This window comes from Manduca sexta, chromosome 11 (genome assembly GCF_014839805.1).
Source record: "Manduca sexta isolate Smith_Timp_Sample1 chromosome 11, JHU_Msex_v1.0, whole genome shotgun sequence".
Taxonomy (NCBI): domain Eukaryota; kingdom Metazoa; phylum Arthropoda; class Insecta; order Lepidoptera; family Sphingidae; genus Manduca; species Manduca sexta.
This window is the reverse complement of record NC_051125.1, coordinates 2,976,762-2,991,426: the sequence shown is the minus strand read 5'-3', so window position 1 is coordinate 2,991,426 and position 14,665 is coordinate 2,976,762. Positions and strand designations below refer to the sequence as shown.

The window sequence follows — 14,665 nt, the reverse complement described above, 5'->3', positions numbered from 1 at the left end:
GGAAGCCGCGACAAAAATGTAGTACAAACACAAAAGTATATCAAAGCTTTCTCAAATTAAAATTTATCTTGGAATACTTATCTTACTTTTCTTATTACTACACATTGCGTAACATACACTATTCTATTTACTCAGTTTTTAGTGAATCACGCTGACCAAGCTTGCGTAGAAAAATTTTAGTTACGTCGATGTTAGAGAAAACTTACGTAATATAAATTCAAGACCATTTCACACTTGCGTGGATTCACAATGTGTGAATTTGTGTATCTAAGCACATTCTTGCGTTAAACTAATACTATGTTACAATGACGTTTCGTAGATGTTCGACATTGGAAAGAAAATATTTTGTTATGTCCAATAATCGTAATCGCTAATTTTCTAATTAAATATTGGTGTTGTTTGCGGCTTCGTCTGTGTGGCAAGCCTTTCCTGCTTCAAAAACGCCTAAAACACTGTTCGATGTCAGCGCCATCTATTTAAAATCGAAAAAAAAACATATATAAAAAAAAACATTATTTTCCATGGGAGCAAATTACCTCGATAAGTAGCCTATTTTGTAATCCGGACATAACCTAACCGTGAGCCAAAATTCATCTAAATCCAGTCACTTGTTTCTGCGTTTACTTCTAACAAACATTTAAATATCCAAACATTTCAATTAACTTCCACATATAGTAAGATATTAATTGGAACACTATATGACTAGATTCTAATATTTTCTTTAAACCATGTTATAAACCAAACTTTATTTTACACCTTTCTTGTTATCGTAAAATTTGGAGAGTTTGAAAACACTAATTAGGTCAATTACTTATTGAAAATATCATATTTGTCGAAGATCGGACTAATTACTACCTTCATAGTACAAGATATGGTTTATTTTCCTATGCCCCAAGCGGGTCTAGACACGATCATTTTGAACACCTGATAAAGTTATCAAATAATTCGCATTTTTTCATTGAGAGCAGTTTATATTATAATGTGCAAGGAGTATTCATGTATTGAATTTAAACCTCTGTAAGTATATTGTTGTTTGCTTTTAATAGAAGTTTGAATATGGAATACCTTAGTAAAACAATATGGCGAGAGTATTGGAACCAGAGACCAATAAACTAGAATTGGAACGATAATGAAGTTATTACTTGTATTTTGAAATGCATATTTTAAGAATATGATGTATGGCGGTTCTGAATCCTTTGATATTGTTTAGTACTAGTAGCGTGATGATTGTAATTAAATTGTATATTCAGTGAATATTTTGTTTTGTTGCTCGCAAAGCCCACATGCTATGTAAAGATGGCTTAAATCCGTTGATGATTATGATGTCCGTCTCAACATATTTATATTAATAAAACCCTAGGTAATTAATAGGTATCCAACAAACTTTCATTTCTATTTTATATCTTTAATACAATTATCAAAATTTGAGCGTTTGCGTATCAAAGCAGATGCCATTATTTCCATCGAAATAAAGAATGCAAATCTATCTATACTTATAATAAATCTGTAGAGAGGTCAATTCTGTACATGAAATATATTTCCAAAATAACTATCAGGGGGTGATTAGGGATCGATACTGATGCCAAAAATGCAATTAGTAAAATTTTTGTTTGTCTGTCTGTCTGTCTGTATAACCGTTATAGAAACAAAAACTACTCGGCGGATTTTAACGAAACTTGGTACAATTATTTTTCATACTCCTGAGCTGGTTATAGTATACTTTTCATCACGCTACAATTAATAGGAGCAGAGCAGTGAAGGGAAATGTTGGGAAAACGGGAGAAGTTACTCCATTTTTTAAGTTTCCGTCGCGTGTCCAACCTTAATGGTTAAAGCTACACAGAAATAATGTATGACGGAAATGTTCTCCTTAAAATTATATAAAAAATATCCCACGACAGCATATGTCTATCTTTTATGGTTGACTCACAATAACACGTGTAACTCCCGATAGCTTAGCAGTTCGAAGCTTTCTCATTATATTTGTCTACTCTTACGTTTATAACACTCTCAGTCATCCCTAATTAAAAAGTTAACATTATTAAATATTCCATAAAAAAGAATCATAGAAATCGGTATAGAAACACCAAAGTTATACATGAAATACGCTAATAATAAGCCATCACGCGTGAATACTGAATCATGCTATATGCTTCCTTCGATTTCATTAGGATCCCATCATCAGACCCTGACCGGACAATCGGACTACTTGCATACCACCATACATTAAAAAAACATCCCGACAAATTGAGTACCTCCTCCATTTTTGAAGTCCGAAATCCACGCAGGCGAAGCTGCGGGCGGAAGTTAGTAGGTAATAATTATAACAATGCCGATACAATTGTGATTTTAACATGACATTTATAATGTTTATTAATATTTCTAGTTACGTATTGTTCTAGCTAATTCGTAACACTTGATTTCAATTAATTAAATCGCAGTTTCTTTTAGTAAATTTAAGGTTTCATTTTCGATATAACTACGTTGTTATTAGTGACTAGTATATTTATACTTTTTTAAATAATATTAACTGTTCAAAAGCTTAAATCATGTTTCTTGATACTTTCATACAATGAATATGTAAGAAAATGAGTCATATACCGATGGGAATAGTTAAGAACAGAAAAATATTTGGATAATTTAGTTAAGAAAGTCTTCTTGGTATGTCCGAAATTTTTAATTAAAGTGCTTCTGTACATTTATTTGGTGCTCATTAAGTTTAATTTACCCCAATTATTTAGAAACTTATTACTGGCGTTAAAACTATAGCAGTAAAATTATATAGAGTGTAAAATTAACATACAACTATTATATAAATATAATTGGACTATTTTTATTGTAGGTGTTTTTATTTTCCAACTTTACTCAGAGGACGAATATTTTCAAAGAACTAGAGAGATTAGATTATCTAATAATTTGTTCAAACATAATTCTATTTTTAAACGCAAATATATTCGGTAATATAACTGTCTCGCCAAGGAAACTGGACCTAACAACGTGGGCGATAAAGATCTCAGCTCCAAAAATATATTTATATCACAACTTTCACTCGTTAGGTTCTCGCAATGTTTTGCACTCGAGTGCATAAGGATCGTGGGTACAGAGCGAAGAGATGTACAAGATAGGATGAGTAAGCGAAATTTAAGTTCTTATGTAAGGATTATAAAACAAGATTTCGTCGCGATCGCAATTTGGAGTGTAACATTGGTTAAACTTCGTTTTAACTTGCAATAGTTTGCTGAGCGTATATAATTTTAATCACTGCGCAGACGCTATGAAATTCATCCATTGTCAGTTATAGTAGTGTCTTATAAGCAATAACTTGCCACGCATGCCATTATTTCGTCGCACTCTAAGCAATAAGAAGCCGCGCATCTACCATTTTTTTTATACGTGCACACTGCACAGTGCACAGTCACCCAACTGCACATGATGTTAAGTGGAGTGGGGTCCAGTAGAATGCCGACTGACGAGAGACGATTACTCCTCGGCAGTCGACACTATTATGCCGGCCTGCTGAAACCGGATATACACAAGCTGATCCCGGGACGCGACACATTTACCTGGGTTACTACGACGGGTTTTAATACCTTGTACGTTACTCGCTATCCCCTATTTTATAGTAGGCGGATATAAAATATATCCTGCCACCAGAAAAATATTTAATTATGCATCTTGTTTATTTACTGAGGGTGTAATATGCATCTGTCTATTTCTTACAAAGCGCTTTTGTCAAACGTCTCCATTATAGACCTTTGTTAAGCATGATTTACAAGTTTTTTTACAAAATAAAACCGATTTACACAAAGATTCTCATTTTTGCAGCAGTAAGTACTTTGTACTTCTTTTATGATATCAAGAGTCCAAAATATATACTACGCAGCATCAATCAGCTACTCAAAGAGAATTTTCTTTTTTATTATTTGCAGTGCGAATCTTTGTGTAAATCCGACTTTTATTATGATGGCGACCGCTCTGTGCACAATTGTGCTTTCTTGCATAAAGGATTATCTCTTGTAATTTTGCACGGATGTATAACTCTCTGACATCTACGCTCTGCATAATGCCATCCTCACTTCAGCGGAGAAGAAACTTGAAGCTTTAGTATTTATTCATAAAGCTATAGTCATGTGTTAAGATTTATGTTGCAATTTATGGTTTTAACTAGGTTATTTAAAAAAAGACTTTGTATACATTTAATAAGTAAATACAATTTTATGTTCTTATATACTAATACAATGCCTTACAAAACTACTTGCGCAGTTTGTGTGCACGAACGTAACGAGCCTCTCATTTATTATAACATTATAATGCTTTTAAATAAATGTACGTATATAGAACCTAATAAATATTATGTACATACGTGAAGCTTTATTCTCTACAAAGTAAACCCGTAACACGGTTGTTTAACGTTGTCTTCGTGAAATTGGTGTGGATTGGTATTCTGTAAGGTAATTTCATTTGTCTAAACGCGAGGTGTGTTATGAACTATTTAAATAACAAGTGGCAAAGAGAATCAGAGCTCTGTTTATGTAGGTGATATTTAGGAGGGTGTCAGTGGCCTGCAATTTGGTTTTGGTTAATAATATTCAATCATGTCCCATAGGCATTCAATTATCTCAATTATTCACTCAATTTGTGTTGACAGATTGTTTAGCTAGTTATAATTGAGAGAATCGTTTCATGCTTTATTTGCGCGAGAAAAGTAGGGATTAATATGAAATTTCACTTCGATGATAAAACTGACAGAGATAGTCAGAGACATATGTACATTCTGATGCATTTCGATGAAGTCCCGACTTAAATTTCGGAGCTAAACAAAATTTGTTATTTTTCCAAACCTATATGTAATACATAGTTCGACATTAGAATTTAAGCACATTATATGTGTTATAGATAATCCACTATCACACAAAATCAGAAAACTCCACATTAGTTACATCCCTACCTACCCTTACCGTAAAGGCTCAAGTTATTACGAAGTAAGCTCGCTTCATTAGTTTAATAATTTTGTCCCGATTATCCGTGCGTAACAAAGTAAAGGAAAAATATAAAAGAACTCACACCGTTATTGCAATCTCTACGTGCACGAATATTGACGTAACTTGTAATATGAATCGTATAGTCTTTTCGCCAGTTATTGTTATACAAGGTCATAGTTGGTAGGTATTTATTTTTCAGCATATCAACATTGCAAACACAAACATGAATTTTAGTAGCATAAGTTAAGAATAAGCGGCGACAGCCTAGTTGGGTGTGGAACGGACTGCCGAGACTAATGTCCGCAGGTTCGAATCCTAAGGGCACACACCTCTGACTTTTCTAAAATTATGTGTGTATTCTTTTTGAATTATCGTTTGCGTTAATGGTGAAGGAAAACATCGTGAGGAACCTCCATACCTGAGAAATTTTCTATAGGAATTTTGAGTGTGTGTGAAGTCTACCAATCCGCACTAGGCCCGCGTGGTGGACTAAGGCTTAATCCCTCTCAGTAGTAGAGGAGGCCCGTGCTCAGCAGGGGACAGTATATAATAGAGGGCTCATATTATTAAGTTAAAAATAAAACTACAATAATTATAGAAATTACAATTAATAGAAACATTAATTTAATTCATCAAACTACTTGAAGCTAATAAAATATTATAATTACAGCGATACAAACGCTACTATGCAATACTAGACGAAATAATCACAATAAATTCATGTGGAGTACAACAGAACAACCGTGACAATAATAATTGTTAAAGGTATCTCGTAAACGATAGTTCTACTCGGAAAGGTACTAGTGGCGAAAGTTAACATTTTCCAAAAGGGAACGCGATACAATATATAGTTACTCATATGTATTAATGCTGTCTGCAAATCCTTCTAACCATAAATAGATTCTACGTAAAGGAAAGTAGGCAGGGATAGGGTTATATGGCCCCTTCACCACTGATAGATACCTGTGTATTATTCTGCGCATGCGTTAATCCGGAGAGTGCGATATATACCACGGATTTCTAGTTTGCCCCATCATAGAATGTCAGCTCTATAAGACGATCCATAAGGCTGCAGACATCGTAACCTATTGCCGAAACGTGCTTGAGCATAATGATGGTGGTCAAGCAAAGGTATCATTGAGCATTGCGCAAGCAACAACACCTTAGCTGGTGGTAGGATATATTTTATCTGCTCGGATAGCGACCACCGTACACAAGGTGTTAAAATCCGTAGTAGTGGCCCACGGAAGTGTGTCGCGTTCTGGGATCAGCCTGTATATATCCGGTTTCAACAGGCCTGCATAATTGTGTCGTTACACGACATATACGCATATTTATTTTTCGGACCTCCAGATTTTAAGGGATAAGAAATCCTAAATTATTGTTATTGAGTTTAATAATGGTAAGATAACTATTTCCGTATGTAAAAGCTGCAAAAAAGGCGAATAGTTCTGTCTCTTTTAAAGGCACGCTTTAGATCCATTTTGTGATATTCTAATGTAAGCCTTCGTGACATACAATAAAAACCACGATGGCTATTGATATCTATGGTAAATTCAGATGGCATACATAGTAAGCGTGGAAATGAACTTGGGATTCTACAATACACACTATACGTTGATTAGTATGTTCAAACATAATAACCGTGAGAAATGATTGTCGATTTGACATCGTTTGTATACTAACATGACAACGTGAAAAATTGGCTAAGCGCGAGATAAAAATTGAACGCAAAATTAGACAGCAATATTATATTCTTATATTAAATGCTATCTCTCTCGCACGCCCGAAACGAAACGGGGTGGACGTCACTATGTGCCTTATACCGTTTAAATAACCCTTCCACCAAAAGCGTTTATAATTTACTAAACAGATAGTGCTGGATAATTGATTCATCATTCATCGCATAACCACGAAATATACTACCCCGAAATACTTATTTTCCACATATACCAATACTTGCAAAAGCTAATTTAAAATGCGGTATCTTGGGTATAGTCTCAACACTTGCAACAGTACACAGACCATTCATATATTCTTCAAGATGCCGTGGACTCCTTTATATGCAACACGCGTTAGTTATTTATTTTGAAGCGTCGCGTGTGAAGTCTCTACCTGTAATATATATGAGCGCTAGCGGGCCAATGTCGATCGATTTATGTGCGATATGTGTCGATTATATTCATTATTGCAATGAGCGTCTTCTAGACGCATTATAATGATTATACAGTTTAAAAAAATTACGAGGTTGAAGTGTGCGAAGTCTGCCAACCCACTAGGTCAGCGTGGACTAGGACTTAAACAGTAGTGCAGTATATAGTACAGGGCTGATATTATTTTATCAGTCACTTTTTATTTAAAATTTAATATTATAATTTCCTACCTCGATCATTTGATACTAGGTACTGTATTTTTTATAGATTATACACTTATGTTTTAATGTAGGTATTTACCCTGTGTTTTTGGTAATATTAATTACATGTATCAAACACAAAATTAGCTGTCAACCCGATATTTAGAGTCTTGTTTTCATCAGCGACTTATGTCAATAAATTTTCATAAACATTATTTCTTTTTATTCCAAGCTTTAAATCCTGAATGTACAATTTTGTACCATAACGTTTATAATATAAAGTTATTTTTTCCACAGCTGGGGTCCCGGTGGCCGATACTATGTTTGCCGATACTCCTGGCTGCGTCGGCATGCGGCAGCGACATCCTAATGATCACGATGGGCGGCACCAAGTCACATAAAATACCATTCTGGGCTCTCGCAAAAGGACTAATAAGGAGGTGAGATTTACTTTTTGGTTGTTTTTAACCTTAGTTTACCTTAAAAGAATCTTTATTCGTATAACATTAGATTTACCCAATTACAATTTTACTATGAAGTTGGCAGGTGGAGATTTGTGGCATTAATAAAGAACTTAATTGTATTTTGATTATACAGTTCGAATTGGGCGTACCCTGTAATGGTTGTATGTGTTGCTATTGACATAAATAAATAAAATAATCTCCGGTCGAAACCTTCTAAAAAGTATAATAATAGTCGTTTACTTTATTCTAAGTATATAGTAATATTTTGATCCAAACATCGTCGTGTTGGAGAATCGCTAAATAAGTATTTTCATCTCTCCTGTCCGGGGTTCGGTTCTCCGAAGCGAAGATGCTTGAGTAAAAGTATTACTAAGTATTTATAATAAAGTTAAAATATATCTGCTGTAAAATGCTGAAGAATTAGTTATCCCACAGATTACTTAATGTAGAATGCAGCATACTTAACGTTACCATAGCCTAGAAATATCACTTAAGTAACAGTACACCACATTTCAAATCAATCGGACTTACAAATGTAGGAAATGGACTCATAAACTTCAAAAGCCTGAACAGATCCTTATAAAGTACAGCTAAAAACCATCTCGATCACATCAGCTTTCAAACAAAAAAACGGCCTACTTTTTTGGGATATACGATCCCACAGACTGGTATACAAATACAACCTTTAACTTATAACATCACTCTTTTTGAGATAAAATGAGCGTTGGTCTAGCCTTGCTAAATAAAATGCGATAGCCTATGAAAATCCCAAAATGAAAGTCCCTAATCACATAGTCGTAGCTTTGAATGTAGCTAAAACTAAAAGAAATTTGCAAGTGGGTACGCTTCAGCTGGTCTTGAAAGGGTAATCTTAAAAATAAGTCGACTATACAAGTACGTGCTCAATTAACCCTAAGTATCTACTAAATAGGATTGATTTTATTGATGCACAATATTTACCTCGCGGCTTCGCCTGCGTGTAAAAGTTTTTCCGGGATAAAAGTCCCATTCCATGTTTACTTTATTTATTCTATATTTCCAGACTTTAATCTATCTCTGTGCCAAACTACATTCAGATCCGTTTAACCGTTCCGGAGCGATTGTGTACCAAACAACCATCCAAACTTTACCATTTATATTGGTATAATAAAACTTCACAATAGTTCTCGAATTTTACGGACCTGAAAACACTAAATCATCCCATTTGAATAAACGTCTTCAAGCGAAATACTTCAAAACTGCGATAAAAGTAAAGTCTAAAATGCGGGTAGAACTTGAAGAGTAACCGTTTTTGCGTAAAGACTGCAATCAAGTCTTTAAAGCACAATGGATGGGAAGAAACGTCCGCCATTTTACCTTTTTACCTTCGTTCCTTAATGCTTGTATGTTGTTATGTCATATGTTTACGATTCGTCGAGCATTACTCATATTGATGTTTTTTATTGCGATGGAATGAAGAGACGAACGTGCTGCTTGCTTGAGTGTAAGCGATACAATCGTCCATTAAATATAGAGAATACCATATAGAACATTGAATTATTAAGTACTTCGTGGTACTGCAGTGCGTTTATTAATCTTCAATCGAAACTTAAGATATTAAGCCTCATAATGCCCGTACATGCTGGCTACAATGTCCTTCAAACCGCTACACTAATAGTGCATGTAAACTGTTGTTTGGCGGTAGAAATAGACATTGCAGTTGTACCTACCCAGACGGCTTTTTGTATACGAGGCACCTACCAAAATGTTATGAAATTTAAATTGATGTGTGTAAATATTTTTCTATGGTTATAGTTTTAAGTATTAAAATTTAAGTTTGAATTCTTACTCGATAGAAAATTGTTTTAAAATTGAAATTGGCAATTCATAACGCTTGCACATGATATTAATAAATGGAATTTAACAAGTTCTTCAGACGATAATATTTTAACATGCTGTATAGAGTCCGACAAAGATGAAACAAAACTTGTTTTATTCACATTTTTGACGCCTTTATGAAACTGCTTTTTAGTCTGTACGACCCTTTGTTATGAAGTCCTCTATATATAATAAAAAACGTACGTACGTTTCCTATGGACTTCAAAATGTCTGGAAAGATTTTAATGATTTATTTAGGCAGTCTTAAGGTTGGCCCAACGGGTAATCTTGGGCTTTTTTTATTGCTTTGAATGACGACAAGCTTGCCGTTCGCCTGATGGTAAGCGATACAACCGCCCATAAACAGTAGAAATACTATCTAACAACTTGAATTATAAAATATTGTTTGACATTCCACTGCGCTCGCCATCATGAGACATGAGATGTTAAGTCTAATTATATCCAATAATTACATTGGCTACAATATCCTTCAAACTGGAACACAGCAGTGACTAAATACTGTTGCTAGGCGGCAGAAATAGACATTGCGGGGGTACCTACCCAGGCGCTCCCACACATATGAAAGACCTACCACCAGTAAGGTAGCGATCGGACCACCAGAAGTTAATAGATTATAATTAGTGCTACCCGTGCGATGTCGGGGCGGGTCGCTAGTATCTTTTGTACAAATGGTGGACGTAATACAAATTAAATTAAAATGATAAATTATTAATATTCCTTTCATCAAGCCATTTAATGCAGGCGGGAATAAAGAATTCACAAACGCATTATGATTGAAGTAAAGCCAGTCGTACAAAGAGCATAAAAGTATGTCCCTCTTTGCAATGATGGACTCTTATAATAAAGAATATTTTTTTGCATTAAGTGGGGACTGGGGATGTACTGTGGCACAGAAAATCACTTCATTCAGTCAAAAATGATTAATTAGGGCAAGATGGCGACCAATAAATTACCTGATGGGTGAAAAGCTTTACATCTACGCGTTTCCAAACAGGCCGACATAATTGTGACGACTAGCGCGGGGTAGCCTTCTTTTGTCAGTCGATACCTTATTCCACTTACTGTTAGATGTCTGTTTTAATATAAAACGTCACATAGCATAGTAAAGCGACAGTCGCATGAATTGTCCGTATTGCATTTAATTTTATCATAATAATACCGTTATTTTTTATGTAGGTACCTAGCTATTCAAATATTTTACCTATTATACCCAGATATATGACAATAAGATTCAAAATTAATCAATATTATTCTTATTTCTTACATCAGAAATAATATCTATTCCTCCTTTTGCAATTGTACATTATTAAAAAAAAACGTGATGTATAAAATAGAATGTATTTCCAGAGGTCACAACATCACATTCATCAGTGGGTTTCAGCCTGACTTCCACTTGGATGGGTTGGAGGAGATAGCACCAGAGGGCTTAGTGTCGTATGTAAGGAACTTCATGTCCTCCGACTTGGTGGGAGCCAGGATGCGCGGAGAGGAACCGGTTGCTGTTACTGACATACTTAGATACGGATATGAGGTAATTTCAGACTTTTAGATGCACTTGGTCAAAACCTGAAATTTTCTGTTAGGTACTTAAATCAGATGACAAAAAAAAAATATATAATTTAACTCAGACAACCAACTTGTTCTTTGGTACTTTCTCAGTTTCTCCTATTCATTTATGTTATCTCTATTTTATGCAAGTCGTATTCACTTCAAGAAGGTTGCTAAAATTTTGAAGGTACATTATCTGTATAAGTACATTTTAGGAATTTTAAGTGTTTATAACCAGTTTGTAGATTAAACAAAGAAAGAAATACAATTATTTAAAATTGCCTTTAAATGTCTTTTACGTTAGGATGGCACTAGCTTGGGTATTACTTTAAAAATGTTTACATGTGATGATTTGAATATATTTGATACATAATGAATATTTTGTACTATGTCTAATGTCGCAATAATACTTTATAAAACTAACTTTATATTTTACCCACAGGCATGTGACGCTTTCCTCAACGACTACGAGACAAGATCTTTCTTACGATCAGGAAGATCCTTCGATCTCATAATGATTGACGGCGCGTACCCTGAGTGTGCTATGGGACTGGTCTATAAGATGAAAGTGCCTTTCATGTATCTAAACACCGTTGGTTTCTATCCTATGCCGCTCAGTAACTCTGGCAGCCCTACTCCTTTCTCTGTCACCCCCTTTTTTGGAAAGGCATTTACCGACAACATGGGATTCATCGACCGCGCCCTGAACGCTGCCTGGAATCTAGGCGCTATTTCCCTCCATGCGGTATCAATGACCATTCTCCAAGGAGTGTTGCGAAGGAATTTCGGTTACCGTATGCCTCATGTTTACGATATGTCGAAGAACGTGAGTTTTATCCTTCAGAATGGCCATTACTCTGTATCGTATCCAAGGCCTTATCTGCCTAATGTTGCCGAAATTGCCTGTATACATTGCAACGAGCCGAAAAGATTGGATCCGGTGAGTGCTTTTTGTAATTTTCTTTCTTTGTTGAATATAGATCAACGTGTTTGTAGTACAGATTTATGAGTTGAATATTCTTGTTTATGGATAATAATAGTGAGTGCGGCTTCATGTTATATGTATTCAACTTCAGTTGCTATTGCGACAAAAATTAAATTAAATCGATGGGTGACATTAAAATTAAACTATTTTGCGAATTTTATCACGGATTTTATATAATTTTCTTCCGACATTTCGAAAACTTTGCAGTCTTCGTGATCAAAAATCAAAGAAAGGAACAATATCTACCTACATTTTACAATTACACATTTTTTTTAATTTTTAGCTGATCGGACTACCATCAGATCTGTCCGCTATAAATCATTATCGATGTATACAATAAACAGTAGAATATAGGTATTTCCAATGATGACAAATTAAAAAAAAAATCCAAAATTTTTGTAACTGTTATTCAGGAATTAGAAGAATGGATCTCCGGCGCTGGTGATGCTGGCTTTATCTACGTGTCGATGGGATCTTCGGTGAAGACCGCTAAGATGACCCTCGCGGCCCATAAGTTGATAGTGGATGCATTGGGCAGGCTCCCTCAGCGAGTGCTTTGGAAGCATGATGCTGAGCAGAATATGACTAATATACCATCAAATCTAAGGTTACTCAAGTGGCTTCCACAACAAGATTTACTAGGTAAGTTATTGAATATCTCTTGTATTGACACGTTCATGATTTTAGGAGCTGAAATTTTACATATTATTATAATCCTTCAAGTAATTTTCATGCAAATAACAGTAGAAATTACAAAAGAGTTTCTTTTTTACTGTCAAGCTGTCAAGCAACTTAACGATTTTTAAGTGAATGAAAACGTATTGCAATGCTTAATCTTGTAAAGTGTTCAAATACATTATAAAGTTTCTTAAGAATTTTTTTTCGCAACACAAATCTTCTATGTCTTTAATCAATATCTTCATATGCTTTTCAGGTCATCCGAAAATTAAGGCCTTCATCACACACGGCGGCCTTCTCAGCATGTTCGAGACAGTCTACCACGGAGTTCCCATCGTCACCATACCAGTTTTCTGCGACCACGACGCAAACGCAGCCAAAGCCGAGGTGGATGGTTATGCTAAGAAACTTGAACTCCAGCATCTGACGTCAGAACAACTTTACAACGCTATCAAAGAAGTGATCGATGACTCTAAATACAAAACAGAAGTGAAGTATCGTCAAGTTTTGTTGAGAGACCAAAAAGAAAGTCCATTAGACAGAGCAGTATATTGGACGGAATACGTCATCAGACACAAGGGAGCGTATCATCTACAATCTCCTGCTAAAGATCTGAACTTCTTCCAATATTATCTTCTTGATGTAGCATTAGTTTTCTTCATCACTCTTATCACAATGTATGCTCTTATTTCATTGGTATTAAGATATAGTTTGAAAAGAATTGCAGATTTCATGCAAAATTGGCAGATGAAAAGAATACTGAACAACTCAAATATTCTAACAAAATCCACGTCATTAATAGATCGTTCTACGATGAAAACGAAGAAGAAATTGTAAAAGCCAAAAATTAGGAAATAAGATTGTGATCGGATTTAAATTGTCTTCCAAAAGACTGTGTTTGTTTTGAATAAAAATTTATTTTTATGTACAGTTTAGACAGCGAGTATTTATTTTATGTCGGCATGTTTGTCGTATCGAACTTTTAATTTCTGTATTTTACTCAATTATGAACGGCTTATCTCCAGTATGCATGAGAATGTAATTATTTTGCCAATAGCAAAATAATGGAATTATGTCTTCTGTTTAGTTTAATCTATAGTTTCCTAAATATTGTAAAATAATTTCAGCAAGAGTAGGAGAAAAAAATATTTTTTCGGCATAAAAGAGATTGTTTATCATGATTTTTTCCAAAGAGTTTTAAATTTATTACTTAAAATACTGTATTCTCTTCATTCCACCGTATAGAAGTTACCATTTAAGTTACCATTGACAGTAATATATTGAGTTTACAAATCGTATTTTGAGACGTTTTATATTAAGTAGTTTAAAATTAGTTAATAACTTCTTGTATAATATTTTAGATGAAAAGAAATGGGAGAATTCCAAATAAATCAAAATACTTGGTTTGGGTGTTTTATTTAAATATAATAATAATAATGTCGAAATATACTTCCTTTTTGTCAAAGTCGACGATCGACTAAATAACCCGAAGATAAGTTGTAATACTTATATTGAATTATCAACCACCAAGACTTTGTAGCCATTGTAACTACTGGACATAATAAGACTTAACATCACATTTCTCAGGATGGCGAACGCAGTGGAATACCAAACAATAATTTGTAATACAAGGTGTTGGATGGTGTTTCCAATGTTCATGAGTGATCGTATCACTGACCATCAAGCGATAAATGTAGGGTCGCCTAGTTTTAAAGCAACAAAGTTTTATTTTAGTAAAGTAGTATTGCAACTAACTTTTATTCGATTAAAACAATGC

The 14,665-nt window shown here is 34.5% G+C and overlaps 1 protein-coding gene across 2 annotated transcripts in view; it reads left to right on the top strand.

Annotated features, from left to right (window-relative positions):
• The window catches only part of LOC115454427 (UDP-glucosyltransferase 2), a 49,110-nt gene extending 34,818 nt beyond the window's left edge, over positions 1-14,292 (top strand). The window contains exons 2-6 of one of the 2 annotated variants that reach the window (XM_037437506.1): positions 7,633-7,775; positions 11,025-11,208; positions 11,668-12,165; positions 12,624-12,852; positions 13,145-14,292. In XM_037437506.1, coding sequence (XP_037293403.1) covers positions 7,633-7,775; positions 11,025-11,208; positions 11,668-12,165; positions 12,624-12,852; positions 13,145-13,725 — 1,635 coding nt within the window. In that variant the 3' untranslated portion in view covers positions 13,726-14,292. The remainder of the gene's footprint in view (positions 1-7,632; positions 7,776-11,024; positions 11,209-11,667; positions 12,166-12,623; positions 12,853-13,144) is intronic. The other variant, XM_037437507.1, reaches the window with a different exon arrangement.
• Positions 14,293-14,665: the final 373 nt, after the last annotated feature.